General features: G+C 40.1%; 1 protein-coding gene across 5 annotated transcripts in view; it reads left to right on the forward strand.

Moving 5' to 3' along the window:
- Positions 1-17,139, forward strand: part of DOCK4 (dedicator of cytokinesis 4) — a 650,492-nt gene that overhangs the window by 586,308 nt on the left and 47,045 nt on the right. For 4 of the 5 annotated variants that reach the window (XM_033958349.1, XM_033958350.1, XM_033958352.1 and 1 more), the window contains 7 exons: positions 2,791-2,967; positions 9,643-9,726; positions 13,044-13,163; positions 13,948-14,066; positions 14,728-14,848; positions 15,525-15,606; positions 15,704-15,813. In XM_033958349.1, the coding sequence (XP_033814240.1) occupies positions 2,791-2,967; positions 9,643-9,726; positions 13,044-13,163; positions 13,948-14,066; positions 14,728-14,848; positions 15,525-15,606; positions 15,704-15,813 (813 nt within the window). The remainder of the gene's footprint in view (positions 1-2,790; positions 2,968-9,642; positions 9,727-13,043; positions 13,164-13,947; positions 14,067-14,727; positions 14,849-15,524; positions 15,607-15,703; positions 15,814-17,139) is intronic. The other variant, XM_033958353.1, reaches the window with a different exon arrangement.

Here is a 17,139-nt window from a genome sequence, read left to right on the forward strand (position 1 = left end):
AGTGAACTATAGAAAGGAGGACCCAGACCCATAAGCTACTCTAACCACTACTTTTATGGTGGAACATCTGTGCCCACCAAAACCCCTCAAATCCTACTCTACTGCCATATAAGTGCCACCTGCAGCCATAAGGGCTATTGGGGGTTGTAGTCAGGTGGGTATAATGGGGACTCACCATAACCTGGGGGACTCACCATAACCTGAAAGGATTCGACAAAATGGAGCAGGGAAAGCAGTTATTTACAATGTCTAATGTGACACGGACAAGAGGTTATAGACTGAAGCTGAGGGGGGACAGGTCCAGGACGAATATCAGGAAGTTCTGTTTCATGCAGGGAGTGGTAGACACCTGGAATGCTCTCCCAGAGGAAGTAATTGCAGAATCCACCGTTCTAGGATTTAAGGGTAAACTAGATGCACATCTCCTTAAGAGTGGCATAGAGTGATACGGGTAAGGGTAAATTAGATGCACATCTTCCTTAAGAATCATACAGTGATATGGGGACTAAAACTATGCCAGGGTAGACTTGGCGGGGCCTCCGCGTGTGCGGATCACCGGACTTGATGGACCCAGGGTCTGATCTGGAGATGGCAATTCTTATGTTTATGTGGTACCCTTTTGTGAAGTTCACAGCAGTGCCCTGTAAGGTGCCCCACTTCTCTGTTGTCATGTCTGAGTGGCCAGTCCATCACAATGCTGGCCCCTCCTATCTCCAAAAGGTCTTATTCTGGGCATTTGGGACATGGACAAATTTTTGGTCGAGAATGTGGTATAAAGATAGACGTAGTGGCGGTCTGGACGATCAAACGCCTGGATGTCCAGATAGATGATTTTTAAAATATATATATATATTAGACATACTTTTCGAGAATGGACATTTTTCTCTCAGCCGACTTTGGGCAACTAGCGCCCTACATCTAAATTGGACTTAGACGTATGTTTTGATTATGCCCCTCCACACTTTTAGCATACAATGGACAGTTGAAGATATGTTTTTCTATTGTGATTTGATAGGAGTATATGGAACTATTCAGATTTATATGCTAGCTATAGAAGTACTCATAGTACAGTCATTATTTATATACCACTTGTTTATTTCTGATTTAAAAATGGTCTGACCGAGATCTTTTTCTCAGCTAAAACTCATCAACACCATTTTCATGTATTTGATGATGTGCAGATTAAGCATATGTTGAGTTTTTACATTAGTGTTTTTCTGAAGTGGACATTTTTGTTTAGTAATAAAGAAGTGGCAGTGAATGCACTTTGCAGTTAATGTGGAGGTATTCCTACAAATTAACTGTTAACATGTCAGATAACACAGAGCATTACCATCACCTCAAGAAGTATAACTAACTGTGCTATATTATCTGCTACTCACTTTAAAAAATGTGGAGGGGCCTAATCAAAAGGAACGTCTAAGTCAGTTTTCGTCCAAGTCGCAAGTCGTCCAAAGTAAAAAACAGCTTAGGACACCTTTTCGAAAAATACGTTCACATTTTTTTTTCGTTTTGAAAATCATCTATACGTCCTGCCGATCTGATCGTCCAAGCCGCTAAATCGTCCATCTTTATACCACATTTTCGTCCAACTTTTCATCCAAATCAAAAATGCCTAGAACAAGCCCTGTTGGACGTGGGAGGGGTCTGAAAAGTGATGGGGTACCTTCCAGGGCACTGCTGTGAACTTCACAAAAAGGGTGCCATGTCATCATCTCACTACAGCTCCCTTATAGGTCATGGTGAGCCCCCCAAACCACCTCCAGAATCCCCTATACCCATTTATCTACCACCCCAATAGCCCTTATGGAAGCAGAAGCCACTTATATGCCAGTACAAAAGGGTTTGGGGGTGTATAGGGGAGTGCACATGTTTCAATATCAATGCAGTGATTACAGGGTCTTATGGGCATGGGTCCTTCTCTCCATGGGTTCCTAACCCACCCCCAAGATTACTTAAGTCGCCTCTGTGCAGGTCGACTAGGCTTTCCTATGCCAGGCTGCCAGGTGATGATGATCTGGAGGCTGAATTATAAAGGAGTTGATTACGATTTTTATGGGGTTGTGGAGTTATTGATCACTGGGGTAGTGTGTGTGGGGTCTGTAATTTGTGTCTGCAGTGTTTATCTGGTGACTTTAGGTGGTTTTTTGTGACTTAGACCATGTTTTAAATGGTCTAAGTCACAACGTCCAAGTTCCATCTATGCTGTGCTGTATAACTTTCGGTTATATATGCAGTATGACTAAGTCTAAGCAGGCCCACGTCCCGCCCAAACCCCACCCTCGACACTGCTCCTGAAACACCCCCTTTAGCTATGGTCATTCAGTGGCAATGTGAAGGCCTAGGCCGCTTTTAAATACATCCCAAACCCGGTTTTATTATCGGCACTTGAGACGTTTTTGTCTGATGATTGTCCAAGTGCCGACTTAGGCCGGTTTTTGACATTTTTCTCTTTCGATTAAGAGCCCCATAGTCTCTGCATTAACCGGATGACAACATTCTTAGAATTTTTCAAGTTTTAACATAGAGCTCTAACAGATAACTCTCAGTAACTGCAAAACCTTACCACACTTTAGTACTATAAAGAGGCCCTAAAAAACTTTTTGGTATGGCTTAAGATTTTCCGCACTCATTGGTCGAGGCGAAAAGAAAATGTAAAAAAAAAAATACAAACTATGTTGTATTTTGGTTTTAGATAAGGGAGGGGGTAATAACTTTACTGAAATGTTCAGAATTTATTTTATAAATACTTTACCAATTTTATGTCTTAAGTGGCTAACTGTTTTTTAGGTGGAAATGAGTCCTCTTGAAAATGCAATAGAGGTGTTAGAAAACAAGAACCTGCAGCTGAGAACGCTGATCAGTCAGTGTCATACTCGACAGATGCAGAATATTAACCCACTCACAATGTGTCTGAATGGAGTAATAGATGCAGCAGTTAATGGAGGAGTTACCAGATACCAAGAGGTAAGTTAAAAATATGTTAACAAATTATTGAGAACAGTTAATGCAATAGTAAAGTAATAGCATTTGACTTTTATACCCTTAGCAGTTGTTACTGGTAGAATTAAATTTTAGAGATACACAGAAGGACCATATTACCGTATACACGAATATAAACTGAGATTTTGGGGCCACAAAAATGACCCAAAAATGGGGGTCTCGGTTTATATTTGAGTCTACTACCTGAGTTTTTAAAAAAGTATCAAAATTTAAGCCTACTTGGCTGTGGGGAATGGAGTCGCGGGGGCAGGGGCAGGTCTGACATGTGAGGTAGGCAGCTGATTCCTCCTACCGCTGGCCGCGGCAGTCCTCCATGCTGTTTGCCAGCTGCCAGGAGGAGGAGGGAGTGAGGAGTCAGCGGCAAATCCAGATTGTGAGCAGCCTTGCCTTCGGTCTTGTCCTGGTTCTGCTAAACCGGCTAGCAATAACTAAGCCAGATGCATCGGGGGCCTTCCCTCTTGCTAATTCGCTAAAGGCTCTGCCGGTTTTGATCCCTCCCCATCTGAAGTTACTTCCTGATTTTGAAGGGTGGGATCGAGACCAGCAGAGCCCTTAGCAATTTAGCAAGAGGGAAGGCCCCTGCGGCATCTGACTTCATAATTGCCAGCCAGTGTAGCGGGACTGGGACAGTACCGATGGCAGGGCTGCTCATAATCTGGATGCACCGCTGACTCCTCACTCCCTCCTCCTCCTGGCAGCTGGCAAACAGCATGGAAAACTGCCACGGCTGGCGGTGGGAGGAATCAGCTGCCCTCCTCACATGTCGGGCCTGCTCCTGACTCGCAACTCTGTTGAAAGAAGCAAAGGGTAAAAGGTGATGGGGAGAGATCTTGAATGTAGTTGGAGGGGGAGAGAGAGAGAGTTGAGGTGTTGGAGGAAAGATGGGAGAGGATATGCTGGATGGAGGGGGCAAGCCAGTGGATACTGGTTAGAAGAGTGAAAATAAAGGAGGAAAGAGAATATGCTAGAAGGGGGGAAAGAGAGGGTAGAGTTAGAAAAAATACTGGAGAAATTGAAGCAGAGATGCAGAAAAATTAATGGAGGAAAACTGAAAGGAAAAGGTTAAAGTTAGAGATGGATGTAGTAGAGGAAGTGAAGACAGGAATGAGAGAAGAGGCAGATAGACTGCAGACCCTGGAAAGAAAATTAAGAAAAGACAGAAGAAAGCAGAAACTGGGATAAACATGAATAAAATGGCCAGACAACAAAGGTAGAAAAAATAATTTTATTTTTAATGTCATGAACAGAAAATGCAGTTTTACTGTAAACTTGCACTGCTTCCAAAGTGTAGCGTGCAATATCTCTTTCTCTGGTGTTGAACTTCATATGGCTTCTTGAGGTTTAAGTTTGATTTTTGTCTACATTTATTTAAATTTGTGGTTGCCTGTAGTTGCGTGTTCCTATGTAAGGGCCTTGTGAATATGTTAGCTTTGGGATATATGCATAACAAATATTTGTATTATGTTTAATGACTTATGAGATAGCTGATGGGGAGGGAGGGTGAATAGTCTTTATAGATTGGCTCACCACGATAACCGAAACTTCTAACGTTGGTTTATATTCAAGTCAACCTTTTTTCCCCCTTTGTGGAAGGAAAAAAGGACACCGGTTTATATTCGAGAATATATGGTAATGTGAATCAATGAGAGATGAAAACTGTGCACAATTGCTGTTAATCGATTAATAACATTATCATTTCTATACTACTACTAGACATACACAGCGCTAATACATACACATAAAAAGATTGTCCTTGTTCTGTGGAGCTTAAAATCTGTTCAAGACAAACAGAGCAAATAAGAGAATTAGGCAATTTCATTTATGTTGGGAATGGTCAAAAGCAACATGGGTATGAACAGGAAAATAAGATATTAAAATTTAAAAGCAGCCTTAATGAGGTGGGCTTTTAAGTTGGATTTAAATTCGGCAAAAAAAGAGCAAGAAACATGGATTCAGGAAGTTTATTTCAGGTGTACAGCACAGCAGTGTGGAAAGAATGGAACTGGCAATAAAAGAGAAGGGCACAGATAAGAGTGACTTGCTCAATGAATTAGGCTCTGGGGTAAGAGTACAGAGAGAGATGAGACATAACGAGGAGCCATAGAATGAATGTACTTGTAGGTGAGTAAGAGAAATTTGAACTGTATGCAGAAATGGATAAGAAGGCAATGATGCAATGAGAAGAGTTATATGAATGTAGTGGCCCTGATGGAATATAAATTGTGCAAATGGAAAGAGATGGTTTATATCTGAGACTTCTGAGGAGCAAGTTCCAGTCTAAGAGAGAGAATTGATGAAAGTATGGATAAGGACTTTGATGGTGTGTTCAGATAGGAAATGACAAATTTGGTGATTCAGAGAAGGAAAGGAAACGACACATTTTAGCAGTGTGTTAGATACATACAAAGATGGCGAGATATGAATGATGACCCAAGGTTATGAGCTAAGGGAACCAAACAGATGATAGTGCTATCCACAGAAATAGGGAAAAATTGAAGGAGGAGATGTAGGTTTAGGGGGAAAGATTAAAATAAAAAAACTGTGTCTTAGCCATTCTAAGCTTCAGATGGCAGTGGGACATCCAGGTGTCAAATATCAGACAAACAGGCTGAGATTTGGGACTCTACTCCTGGTGAAATTTCTGGATGGGAAGTATATCTGAGATGCATCAGCATAAAGATCATACTGAAAATCATGGAAGAGCAAAAGAACAAATATATATAGAGAAAAAAAAAGAGGTCCAGGGACAGAAGCCTGAGGTAAAACAATTGATAATGGGAATAGTAGTGGATGAGGATCCAGGAGAGCATGTAGGATAGTGATGGAGAAGGCCCCACAAGAGCACACACATGAGGGTAATTTTATAAGGAGATGCCTAGTGTAACTGTATTTTAAGGCACCTATTTTGGGTCAGTTTTATAGACAAGTGGTAGACTTGTCTTATAAAATACTAGCAAGCTGGCATAAATCATGCCTACATTGCAGACACAAACCTACCATGGCACAGATGTTTACACTTCTAATTTTTAAGTGTGCATGTAGATTAGCATTGTTATATACCAGTGGTTCCCAAATCCTGTCCTGAGGGAACCCCCAGCCAGTCGGGTTTTCAAGATATCCCTAATGAATATGCATGAGAGAAATTTGCATACCTGTCGCTTCCATTATATGCAAATCTCTCTCATGCATATTCATTAGGGATATCTTGAAAACCCGACTGAATATATATATACAGTATATGCTCTACCCATGTTCCACTCAAATTCCACCCTGTATATGCCTATTAGCAAAGTATGCACCACCATCTTAAAGAGTACACATTTGTTCTAGTTCTGTTACATCCACTACGGCAGGGCTGCCCAATTCCGGTCCTCAAGATCTATTGGCAGGCCAGGTTTTCAGGATATCCACAATGAATATGCATAAGAGAGATTTGCCTGCACTGCCTTCTTGGTATGCAAATCTCTCTCATGCATGTTCATTGTGGATATCCTGAAAACCTGGCCTACCAGTAGATCTCGAGGACTGGAACTGGGCATCCCTGCACTACAGATTCTGTATGATAGGTGTTAAATCCGAACCCGTGAACCAGATCTTGCAGAAGTTACACGTAAAGCTTTCTGCACCTCACACATAGCAGTGGAGTATAGTGCCTCCTTAAATTTTTTCCTTCTACAAGTGAACATTGCAGAGGTGTTTCTGATCTGCTCTGCGCTGCTGTATTTTCTTAATTTGCTCTTTTTTTTACGCAAGTTCGATTTTATTTTTTTTTTGGGTGGCCTCAGTACCTTGAGACCCCTTATTTAGGGGATATCTGCCCGGAAAAGGAAGCAGATCCCATGGAGCTGGCCTGCAACTTCACAGGGCATGCCTTCGGGTGGACCTGTGGGGCCAGCCTGCTGTATGCTACCTCTGAGCTTGTGGTCTGTTCCTCTGGGAGCATGTTTGCTTTCTGATACTCTCAAAGGTGCCCTGAATAAGAATCCTTGGGGCATCAGGGTGCCAGCTTTGTATTTCCCACTCCCATTCCACATTGAGATTCCAAGGGGGTGGAAGTCTCGGTCGAGGTCCATCTGACTGGAAGCTCAGAGATTCCATAGATTGGGCTGTTTTGAGAAGTTTCTGAGGCAGAAAATCCTTTCCCTACACTTCAGCTGCAGAGAGTGAGAAACAGAGCTGACAGGCAGGCACTGCACAACACTGTGAGTACAGCCTCATTATTTCCTATGGGAAAATTGGGGGGAGGGGTTCTAAAAAAGTATTTTTGGAGAGTTTCTGAGGGTAGGGTTCAGGTCTACCATCTCTAAAACCCATATTTCTGCATTTTTTATTTTTTCATATACTCTCCATGGGCTGTTTCTGGTGCGATTTTTCTGGCAGCAGCCATCTTGGATTTTAAATGGTTTTTTTTTTCCTGCCTCAAAACCCCCTCGATTTTGTTAAAAATTGATAGGGATGGACTCTCAACACCTGATCTGATGAACTGTTGTGTTGTTTGTGCCAGATTGTTTGTGGAGGAGCATCCATATATCATGTGCCATGGCATGCGTGAGGAGGGGATGAGAGCTTTGGGCTTCACGCTCTCCGGGTTCTTTAAGGCTGGGGAAACTATGTGGGTCTGGGAAATGGGCAGAAAATCCTTCCCGGTACCTGAATCTGGCGATAATGCGAAGCACAAGCGCATAGAATCCAGGAACCCCTCAAAAATCTCATCAGGAGTCTGTTCAGGACTGGTTTCAGCCCTATAATGGTTTATCCCTAGAGTGTGTCCAGCTCTTGTGGAGAGCATATTTTACAGACCCAGATCATGCTCCGCAGCCGGTGGGCATGTCACAGTGTTCCAGGACAGTTCCTTCTTTGACAGAGGTCACTGCTCTGGACCCCAGTACCAAGGTTTACTTAGACCCAGATTGCCTGAGTTGGCGCACTGCAACCATGCATCTTTTATCTCAAAATACAGGAGGCCTCAGGGAGCCCTGATCTTGGTGATGACCCCTCCATATGCTAGCTGTTTACATCGGTGTCAGTCCACCAATTTATTACAGATGCCATAAAAAGTACTGAAGTTGGAAGTTCAGTCTTCCACTTCTCTGTGCACAGTCAGGAGCCACTGCAGTTCTCAGACTTCCTTTTTTCCGGCACATCCAGTCCTCACTTCCCTGGTCACAGAGCAGTGGGAAACTCCTGCAGGCTCTTTAAAGATGGCTAAAGCTATATCTAAGTTTTATCCTATGGAAAAAAGAAGCTTGATCACGTGTCTCCTCTTTCAATTGAGAGTGCAATTTAAATGTGCCTGTATGGCTTTTAAAATCTTACATGGGCTTGTTGAACCTCTAATTGCTTTTACTTTAAGTACTCTAAGATCTTCAAACTCTAGAACCTTTCATATATATGAGCTTTCTTTTCCATCTTTGAACGGAATAAAATCTGCTAGTAAAATTTCTCGTTCTTTTCCATATTTTCTTAAAGTAATTTGGAATAAATTACCCTCTTATAATAAACTGTTCTTCTCTCCAGATTTTCCGTTAAGGCATTGAAAACTTATCTTTTTAAACGTCTTTTAAGTAACAACCCTAATGAATATTAATAGGTCTTAGTAGTCTGTATCGTCCTAATTGATCTTTTTATAATCTAACTATGTAAACCGAGCCAAGCTCCTCTTTTCAGGAGATGCTTTAGTATACAAGTCTAAGATTTAGATTAGATTAGATAGAGGAGACATGATCAAGCATTCAAGATTACTTTTATGGATCATGTCATGCAAGTAGTCAGCCATAATCTGAACAGAGAGTTAAAGGAGAGGAGGACTGAAATGTAAGTGCAGTTTGAGGAGGGAGATGAGTGTGACAAAGAGATGGTAAAGGAAAATATCAAGAGAGCTTATCAAATGGACATAATAGTCTTGCTTATCAAGTACAGTAGCATACTCAAAGGAGGTTAGCATGAAAAATTTTTAAGGCAGCTATTAAAACTTGACTACCTGGACAGGCCTAGATGGATGTATACACTCATGCAACACATCCTTATTGCTTGTTGTAGTTCTATTTAACTTTGCACTGCTTCTGTAAGATGAATTAAAATTTGCTGGCAGTGGTCAGCAAAACACTGATTGCCACCAGCTGAATATTGGGCCTTTCAATCCTACCCTGAACCTGCAAAGTACGTGGGAGTAAAAAATCCCCACTATCACTAGATACTGTTCATTTTTAGAAGGGAAACTGTGCAGTGAGTTTTCCTTAAAAAATTGACTTGAATGTTTTCACTGACCTCATCATGCTTTCTAAACCTTTTTGTCCTGCATTTATCTAGAATATATTGAATTTGTGTACATGTATACTTTACATGTATGCTGATGTAACATCTATAATGATATAATGAAAAACCTTGTGCAGTTGTTTCACAGTTTTGCTAATTGGTTACTGGAAACCCAGATTGAAATACAGTAAGACTGTTTCCATTGAAGGATCAATTTTGTTATATATGTGCATAATTTGTTTGAAAAGAGTCAGAGATATGCAGTCAGAAATCTGACCAGCCTGCTTAGAGAGTAAGGTTAGTAACCTGATGAAGATGATGATTGATGATTTTTGCACTGAAAAAATGTACAAACTGAGCATTCAGTATGGTTCTGTTGTTTAGGCATTCTTTGTGAAGGACTATATCCTCAATCACTCTGAAGATGGAGATAAGATCAACCGTTTAAGAGATCTGATGCTTGAGCAGGTAACAAGAATAGAAACATATCTGCAGGGATTTTTATATTTTGAATTTTTATTGTTTTCCAACAGATTTTTTTTTTTTCAAACATAAACCTAGATGTACATGTAACAGACATTTCCACATTAAGCAAATTTTTCACCAGTTTCCTGTTTTAGGTTTTGGAACTTATAGAAGAAAATGGTATATAATACTCTTTCCTCACATTCTTCTTTCCTCACACTCTTCTGTCTCTCTACTACCTCTCTTCTGTCTCTCTACTACCTCTCCTCTACTACCTCTCCTACATGTTTCTCCACATGTAGCGTTATATATACATGTTCAGTACATCACAGAAAGGTCATTCATCCTCTTGGTACCATCATGATGTCATCGCTGATGCTCAGTAATACAGCAGATGTTTTTCGTGGGTTTATTTTTGACACATGGCAATTTTCACTTTTACATCAGCAACTATGGAACAGTTTGATATAACTTTAAAATCATTTTATTTACACTTTCATAACTGGATTGACCTTTGGACTGTGTGCAACAGTCCTGCGATTTTCCTTCTATTAATTTGATTTACTTACATTTTTTCTGTTCTTTAATTTCTTGTGATTTCTGTATAAGACCAGTACCATATGGTATTTACAGTGTGTAACCCGTTGTAAGCTCTTCTGGGAGGACGGGATATAAATCCAAATAAATAAATAAATTTAAGGCACTAACTGGTTCTAACAGTGGTTTTTAACTTGTAGTGCCCCTTTTTCTGTTCACCTGTTTGACTGGTACTATATGGTTTTATTCAATTTGATGCAGTGTGTAATTGTTTCCTAAATTCTTTTTAGAGGCTGGTCCTCTATAGGGTTACCAGATTTCTTCTTTAACAAAAGAAGAGAACATATTGTCCTGCCCCTGGCTTTGCCCCCACAAGGACCTCATGTCTCCTTTTCCGAGCTCCGTGACGGGTCTAGAGGGTCTAGATGTGATGTCATCATGTCAACATCCAATCATGCACAGAGGCCCTCCAGACGCAGCCCCGAGCTCGAAGCCTTCCAAAACCCAGACAAACTGCCAACAAATATCTTCCTACTTGGGGCCAATGACACCAACAACACTTTGCAACATTCATTCCTACCAGAACACCAGGCCTTGGTCACACGTGTAGAACACAGATAAACCCTATGCAAATACAGGACCACAAACTAAAAGTCCTAATATACACAAATGAAACCCTAAGATGCCACTCTCTGCATGCAGTACAACACCAGAGAAATAGAAAGAAATACATTTCTTCCTGAACAGTGCAAAATATAGACAAACAGATGTAAATTCTGAAAATTGACACATTTCATTCACTAAACTGAAAATAAAATCACTTTTCCTACCTTTGTTGTCTGATTTTATTTTTCTACTCATCTTTTCCCAGTCCCTGGTTGCACTTTCTTCTGTCTGTGCTCTTAACTCTGTTTCCAAGGCCTACTTAACCATTTGCTGCTTTTTTCTCCTTCACTTTCTGCTCTACATCCATCTTTGGTATTAACTTTTAACATTCAACTTTCTTCCATTTTTCTGCTTCCTCCTCAGATCTATTTACTTTTCCATGTCTTACCTTCCCATCTATCCATACCCACTATCTCCTCCCTGTCTCTGCCCTTCCCCACCATCCATGTGTGCCATCTCCTCCCTCTTTTTCCCCCCTACTCCCATCTATCCATAAACAGCATTTCTTCCTTCTCTCTTCCCTTCCGTACCTCTCCAATCCCTGTGTACCATCTCCTCCTTCTCTTTCCCTCTCCTACGGTCTGACATCTGTCTTCCATTCTTCCCCCTCCTATGGTCTGGGATCTTTATCCTCTCAGTCTAGAATCTCTCCCTCCTTCCTTTCCCTGGTCTGGCATCTTTTGTTTTAATCTGGTTGTTTTTCTTAGCATTTTTCTAGATTCAAGTAACTGGCAGCCCATTGAACAAATTTATTTTATCAATAGTTCTTAAATTCATTAATTCATTCATTAGTAATATCAACCCTTTATTACTGTAACTCCCTCTATCAGGGCATTACTAAAAAAGAGATTAGGAGACTACAACTTATCCAAAATACTGCTATTAAAATCATCTTTAATGCTAAGAAATTTGATCATGTCACCCCCTCCTTAAAAAAGCTCACTGGTTACCTATTTCCCATAGGATTACTTTCAAAAATCTTCTTGCTTTCAAAGTTCAATCTAGTCACATTCCCTCATTCATAGACAGATTGCTTATCCCTTATGAATCTCAATGGTCACTACATTCTTCCCAACAATATCTCCTTGCAGTTCCTTCTGTCCATCAGTTGTTTTACGATACAACATGTAAAACAATTTTTTCAGTAGTCACACCCACATTGTGGAACGCTCTACCCCTGACCCTGAGACAAGAAAATAACCTCAACAACTTTAAATCTAGTCTTAAAACATTTCTTTTCAAAGATGCTTATGAGATCTATTCCTAGGTCCCTCTTTTCATAAGACTCAGACATTAGGCCAAACATTAAAGACTCCCTCTACCCCTTTCGTTTTTCACTTTCCCCTTTCCTTTTATTTTTATGCAATGTATTCTTCCTATTTACTCTTATGTATCATGTTATGTCTGTACTATTCATGTGAATCTATCATCTACCATTTTATATTTAAAAAACTTTTACTTCTGTATAATTGTAAACTGCTTTGCATTTAAAAGTGGTATATCAAGACCAAATAAAACTTGAAACTTGAAATGTATCATTCATATTTTCATTTCATTTATATAAATGTCAATTTGAACAGTGAGTAAATTTAATCAAGCACAATGTAAGAAGACTTATCACAAAATGTATAGAGTCTAATTCTACCTTTTTTACAATCTGCTTTTTAAGTCTGTGGAACATTTAAGCTTATGTGTTAATCAGTAACTGCTGTTCTGCAGTTACATTACAAGGAATGTTTTGAAAACTTCCTTCAAGAAGATGGTCTGGATAATTTTTTTTCTTGGTGTCTCCTTTTTCTATGTAATGCTTTTAGAAAAGGGAGAAGACCTAGGGCTCCTTTTACTAAGCTGCGCTAGTGGTTTTAGCGTGCGCAAAATTGCCCCATGCACTGTACGTTAACGCCTCCATAGAGCTGGCGTTAGTATTTTTTGTGTAGCGCGGGGGTTAGCGTGCGCTAATCTTTAGTGCGCACTAAAAACGCTAGCGCAGCTTAGTAAAAGGAGGTCCTAGTCTCTATTTAACTTTTTTGCAATTCAGACTAGGAATATGAGGAGCAGAAAAAAATTAAACAAGCTAGCAAAATGAGTATCATTCTCTCTCCCCCTTATTTTTAAAGGCACAGATTCTAGAGTTTGGCTTAGCAGTGCATGAGAAGGTTGTGCCTCAGGACATGAGACCTTTGCACAAGAAGCTGGTGGATCAGTTCTTTGTGATGAAATCAAGCTTGGGAATACAGGTATGTAAGCAGATAATACAGGTACCCGGGAAGCGATGACGGGGCTTCTGAGAATGCTTTGTGGTGTTCAAGGTTAAATCAGTAAGCAACAAACAGTGACATCTTTTGGTGGTTTTACAGCATTACACCTTATCTATGCACAGTTTTCCCCTTGTTTTCCAAGGTTTGTTTTTCAATGCAAAGTGTTGTATCTGAAAGTCAGTTTGTAACTAGTTTGTTTTTCATCCTCTGTTCCTCAAAAAAGTTAAAAAACAAAAACATGTCAGCGTGCTCAAAATATGTGTAGTCTGTATGTGTTTACATTCTAAAGACGACCTTTCCAGTTTTGGATTTCCATATGTATATTTCATCTAGAAATATAAAGATGCCTTAGTGTGCTAGTGTTGACAGCTTGGTGATGTCCTGGAACTGTCCCTCAAAGCCTTAGGGTTTTAAGGTGCTAAATAATTGAACAACTTCACTAGTTTTTCTAGCTGTTTTAGGACTAGGTGATATGTAGTCAGGGTATGCATTCTTGTATGGTCAATTAACCAGGATGGTGAAACAATGAGGATGCAAACAAAAATTGGATATGATAAGGAGTGTTATTCTACAGGCAAACTTCCACGGGTGGCATCTGGGTGTATCCTTGCAACGAATAGCTAGGAAGAATGGATGGACCAATTAGTCTTTTTCTGCTGTCATCTATTATGTTACTGTGTTTAAAAGGTTGACCTCGGATTAGCTTTATTTTATTTTTATGGTATGTTTCCTTAATAACAAAATGTTTTTATCAAATCGTCAGGATCTCTCCAACTGCGTTCCAGCTAGTCCTGGTCTTTTCCCTAATGGAAGCCCCCATGTGTGTAGAAATTCAGTACCTGTTTCCATGAGCCCAGATGCCAGGGTGATATCCAGACGGAGGTAAGATATGGTAACTCAGTTGTCATGTGACATTTTCATAAACTGAAGTACAATCACACTTCCATAGCATACTGAATAAGTTATGAAATGATCAGTGGAAAGAAAATTCCATTTTCCACTTTTAACATGAGACAAAAAAAGACTATATTTGGTCTTAGTTATTATCAAATTATACGAGGACACACAACATATAATATGTTCATAAAATGATTCAAAATGTTGTGTGATCGTGGCACCAAGGTACCCCCCTCTTCAAACCCAGCATGCCCCCAAAAAGAGGGAGAAAAAGCTTCAGACTAATGTAGACGTATAGAACCAAAAGGTACAAATCAAAACTGCTTTTGATACTTTCACTGGCAAAAAACTCCCTCACAGAACAGCTCAGGTTTAGAAAAGAGCAAAGTCACCCGGAGGCACGTTGAAGGACTTAGCTGACAAAAGACAACTTGAGCTCCAATGCTGTCACATCTTCTCCAATCTTTCCAACAAGCAACATTGTTTCACCAATGTTTGGCTCATCAGGGGGACAAACAATACAGCCTTGAAAAATGCAGCCATGCTGAGACAAGTCTTAGGTATTATACCATGTGTAAACTTGTCTCCAAATGGCACTTTAGTGGACTGTGGTAATGAATGATTATTTTGTCTTTTTGTGAACCAGTCCTTTAAGTTACCCAGCTGTCAACAGATATTCTTCCTCATCACTGTCTTCACAAGCCTCTGCTGAAGTTAGTAATCTCACGGGACAGTCAGAGAGCTCTGACGAAGTTTTCAACATACAGGTAACTGAGGTGCAGTCAGGCTGAATCATCAGTATGCTGTGTTTGTTTCATTGTTTCATGACCATGGATCATACTGTTTCCTCTAAATGTAATTACCTATTGCCAACAGTGTTTTCCTTTTATTTTGTTATTCTTCTGGTACAGAGTTTTGCCCTGTAAGTCCTTGTTGAATAGATTAGTTATTTCATTCAAACATTCTGTATTTCAACTAAGATGCCACATGGTGTGGGGAGCATCAGTAATAAGCCATGAATTCCACACATACTCGTAACAGTAAAACAGTTGCATTCTCACCATGTCAGGGAGATTTAAGCTTTACGTTGAAAAGGTCCTATAGTTACAATTAGTTATCACAATCAATATGCAGTCCAAATTAAAAAGTCACATATAAATTCATGTGGATGTTATAGTGGTGATTATATAACTAAGCCACATGTACATAGATATCTTTACTGTCTTGTCAGTATTTGACTTGTGTGCTGTTTATACTGTGTTATTGTTAGAACTCCATTGTGAAACATTTTTCTTTGCTAAATTTGTTTTGCTATATTTTTTTTTTGCTAAATTTGTTTTGCTATATTCTTGCAAAATGTTTGCCCCTACCAAAATATTTGCATAAGATAACACAATTTTGGCAAATCTATTTGCATAATCAGTAACCCTTTATATCTTCTAGCCAAGCCCATCTACCTCAAGCCTAAGTTCCACTCATTCTGCATCACCCAATGTGACCAGTTCTGCTCCATCCAGTGCCAGAGGTTTGTGCCATACATTTACCATGGAAATTATTTAATTGGATTGCATATTATTTTAAAACTTTATGCATTTCACTGATTATGTTATTTTATATTCCAGCATCCCCTCTCTTATCTGACAAACCCAAGCAGTCCAGAGAAAACCCCTGCCTGTCCCCCAGAGAGCGACCCTGCAGTGCCATCTATCCAACTCCCACTGAGTCTTCCCAGGTAGCAGCTTACAGTCAGCCCCAACCATCACTGCTTTCTTTCTGAAGATAAGGAGCTCCTGTACTTCATTCCTCTACAAGTCAATTATAGATTTCATTTCAATAGCAAACTGGTGTGGAAAATAATTTGTTTGGTTTTCTGTGGCATGGAGGCAGGAGTTGGCAGCCCACCACCAGCTAATGGTAGTTATGTGCATTCATTCATACTAGAAGGCAAACAATTGCTTAGTTTAAGGTAACCTGAGTCATAATTTGCAATAAACTACCAATTTAGCTGGTGGGTAACTCTGGGATGAGCCTCATCACTGGTCTTGAGTGCAACAATAGCAAATACCAAATATGGATCTGTATTTTCTGACATATAATCTTCAACAAGCTGATTACTTAGTACAGGGTAAGATTAAAGGAAAAAAATGGTTACTTTCTATGAAGCAAGTCTCCTTTCTTCCATTATAGGCATTAATTTAAGAAGTTATTTATAATTATCTTAGCCTGGGTCAGTCTATTTATTATCCTCTGAGCCATATCCTTTCATTCTGTGAATCAAAAGGAGGGGTTGTGTTTTCTCCTTTGGATAGCATAATGTCGACACTCTTTCTTCCAGCTTTCAGTCAAAGCAGGCAAGATAAATGGCTTTACCTGTGCCATTTCTAATGTCAGTTTGACACAGATGATATATGGCCTAATGGTTTATGGTTTGTTTATTTATTTACAGCCTACCTGGATCTAAGGCATAGCATAGTCCAACAATGTCCAGAGTCAAAAAATCTTATGCAATATTTAAAACATCTTGCAAACTAGGAAACATGGAAAGAAAGTGGCTATCAAAATACATTGACAGCATTGTGCACTTATTAATGCTAATATATTTGAGTCATACGCTTGTATATCAGACTTAACTTGGTAGTGTCTGCCAGTGAGAGGTAGTGTTTACTACAATAGGACGCCAAATCAGACCTTTCCTACAGCTGATACTTTGATTTATCTGGGCAAATCGCTTTATCTACCCAGTTTGCCTAACTGGCCTAACTGTCTTTGTGAAATTATAGTAAACTGGTCCCTTTTATCCTTGCCTCCTTCTCCCTCCCCCTACATATGGCTACTTGCAAGTACACTTCCCCCTCCCCATTCACGGTTTCGGTAATCGCTGTAGGGCTGTAGGGAGTTCCCGTCGTAGTCTAGAGAGACTACGGGAACTCACAGCAGCCATTTCCTAATGGCAATCTGCACGGGGCAGGAGCGTAGGAAGATCGCTCCTGCCCCGAAAGCCCTCTAGACCACCAGGTAAGGCGGGAGGGAGGCGGAGGTGGGTCAGAGCCGGATATTT

This window comes from Geotrypetes seraphini, chromosome 9 (assembly GCF_902459505.1).
Source record: "Geotrypetes seraphini chromosome 9, aGeoSer1.1, whole genome shotgun sequence".
Taxonomy (NCBI): Eukaryota; Metazoa; Chordata; class Amphibia; order Gymnophiona; family Dermophiidae; genus Geotrypetes; species Geotrypetes seraphini.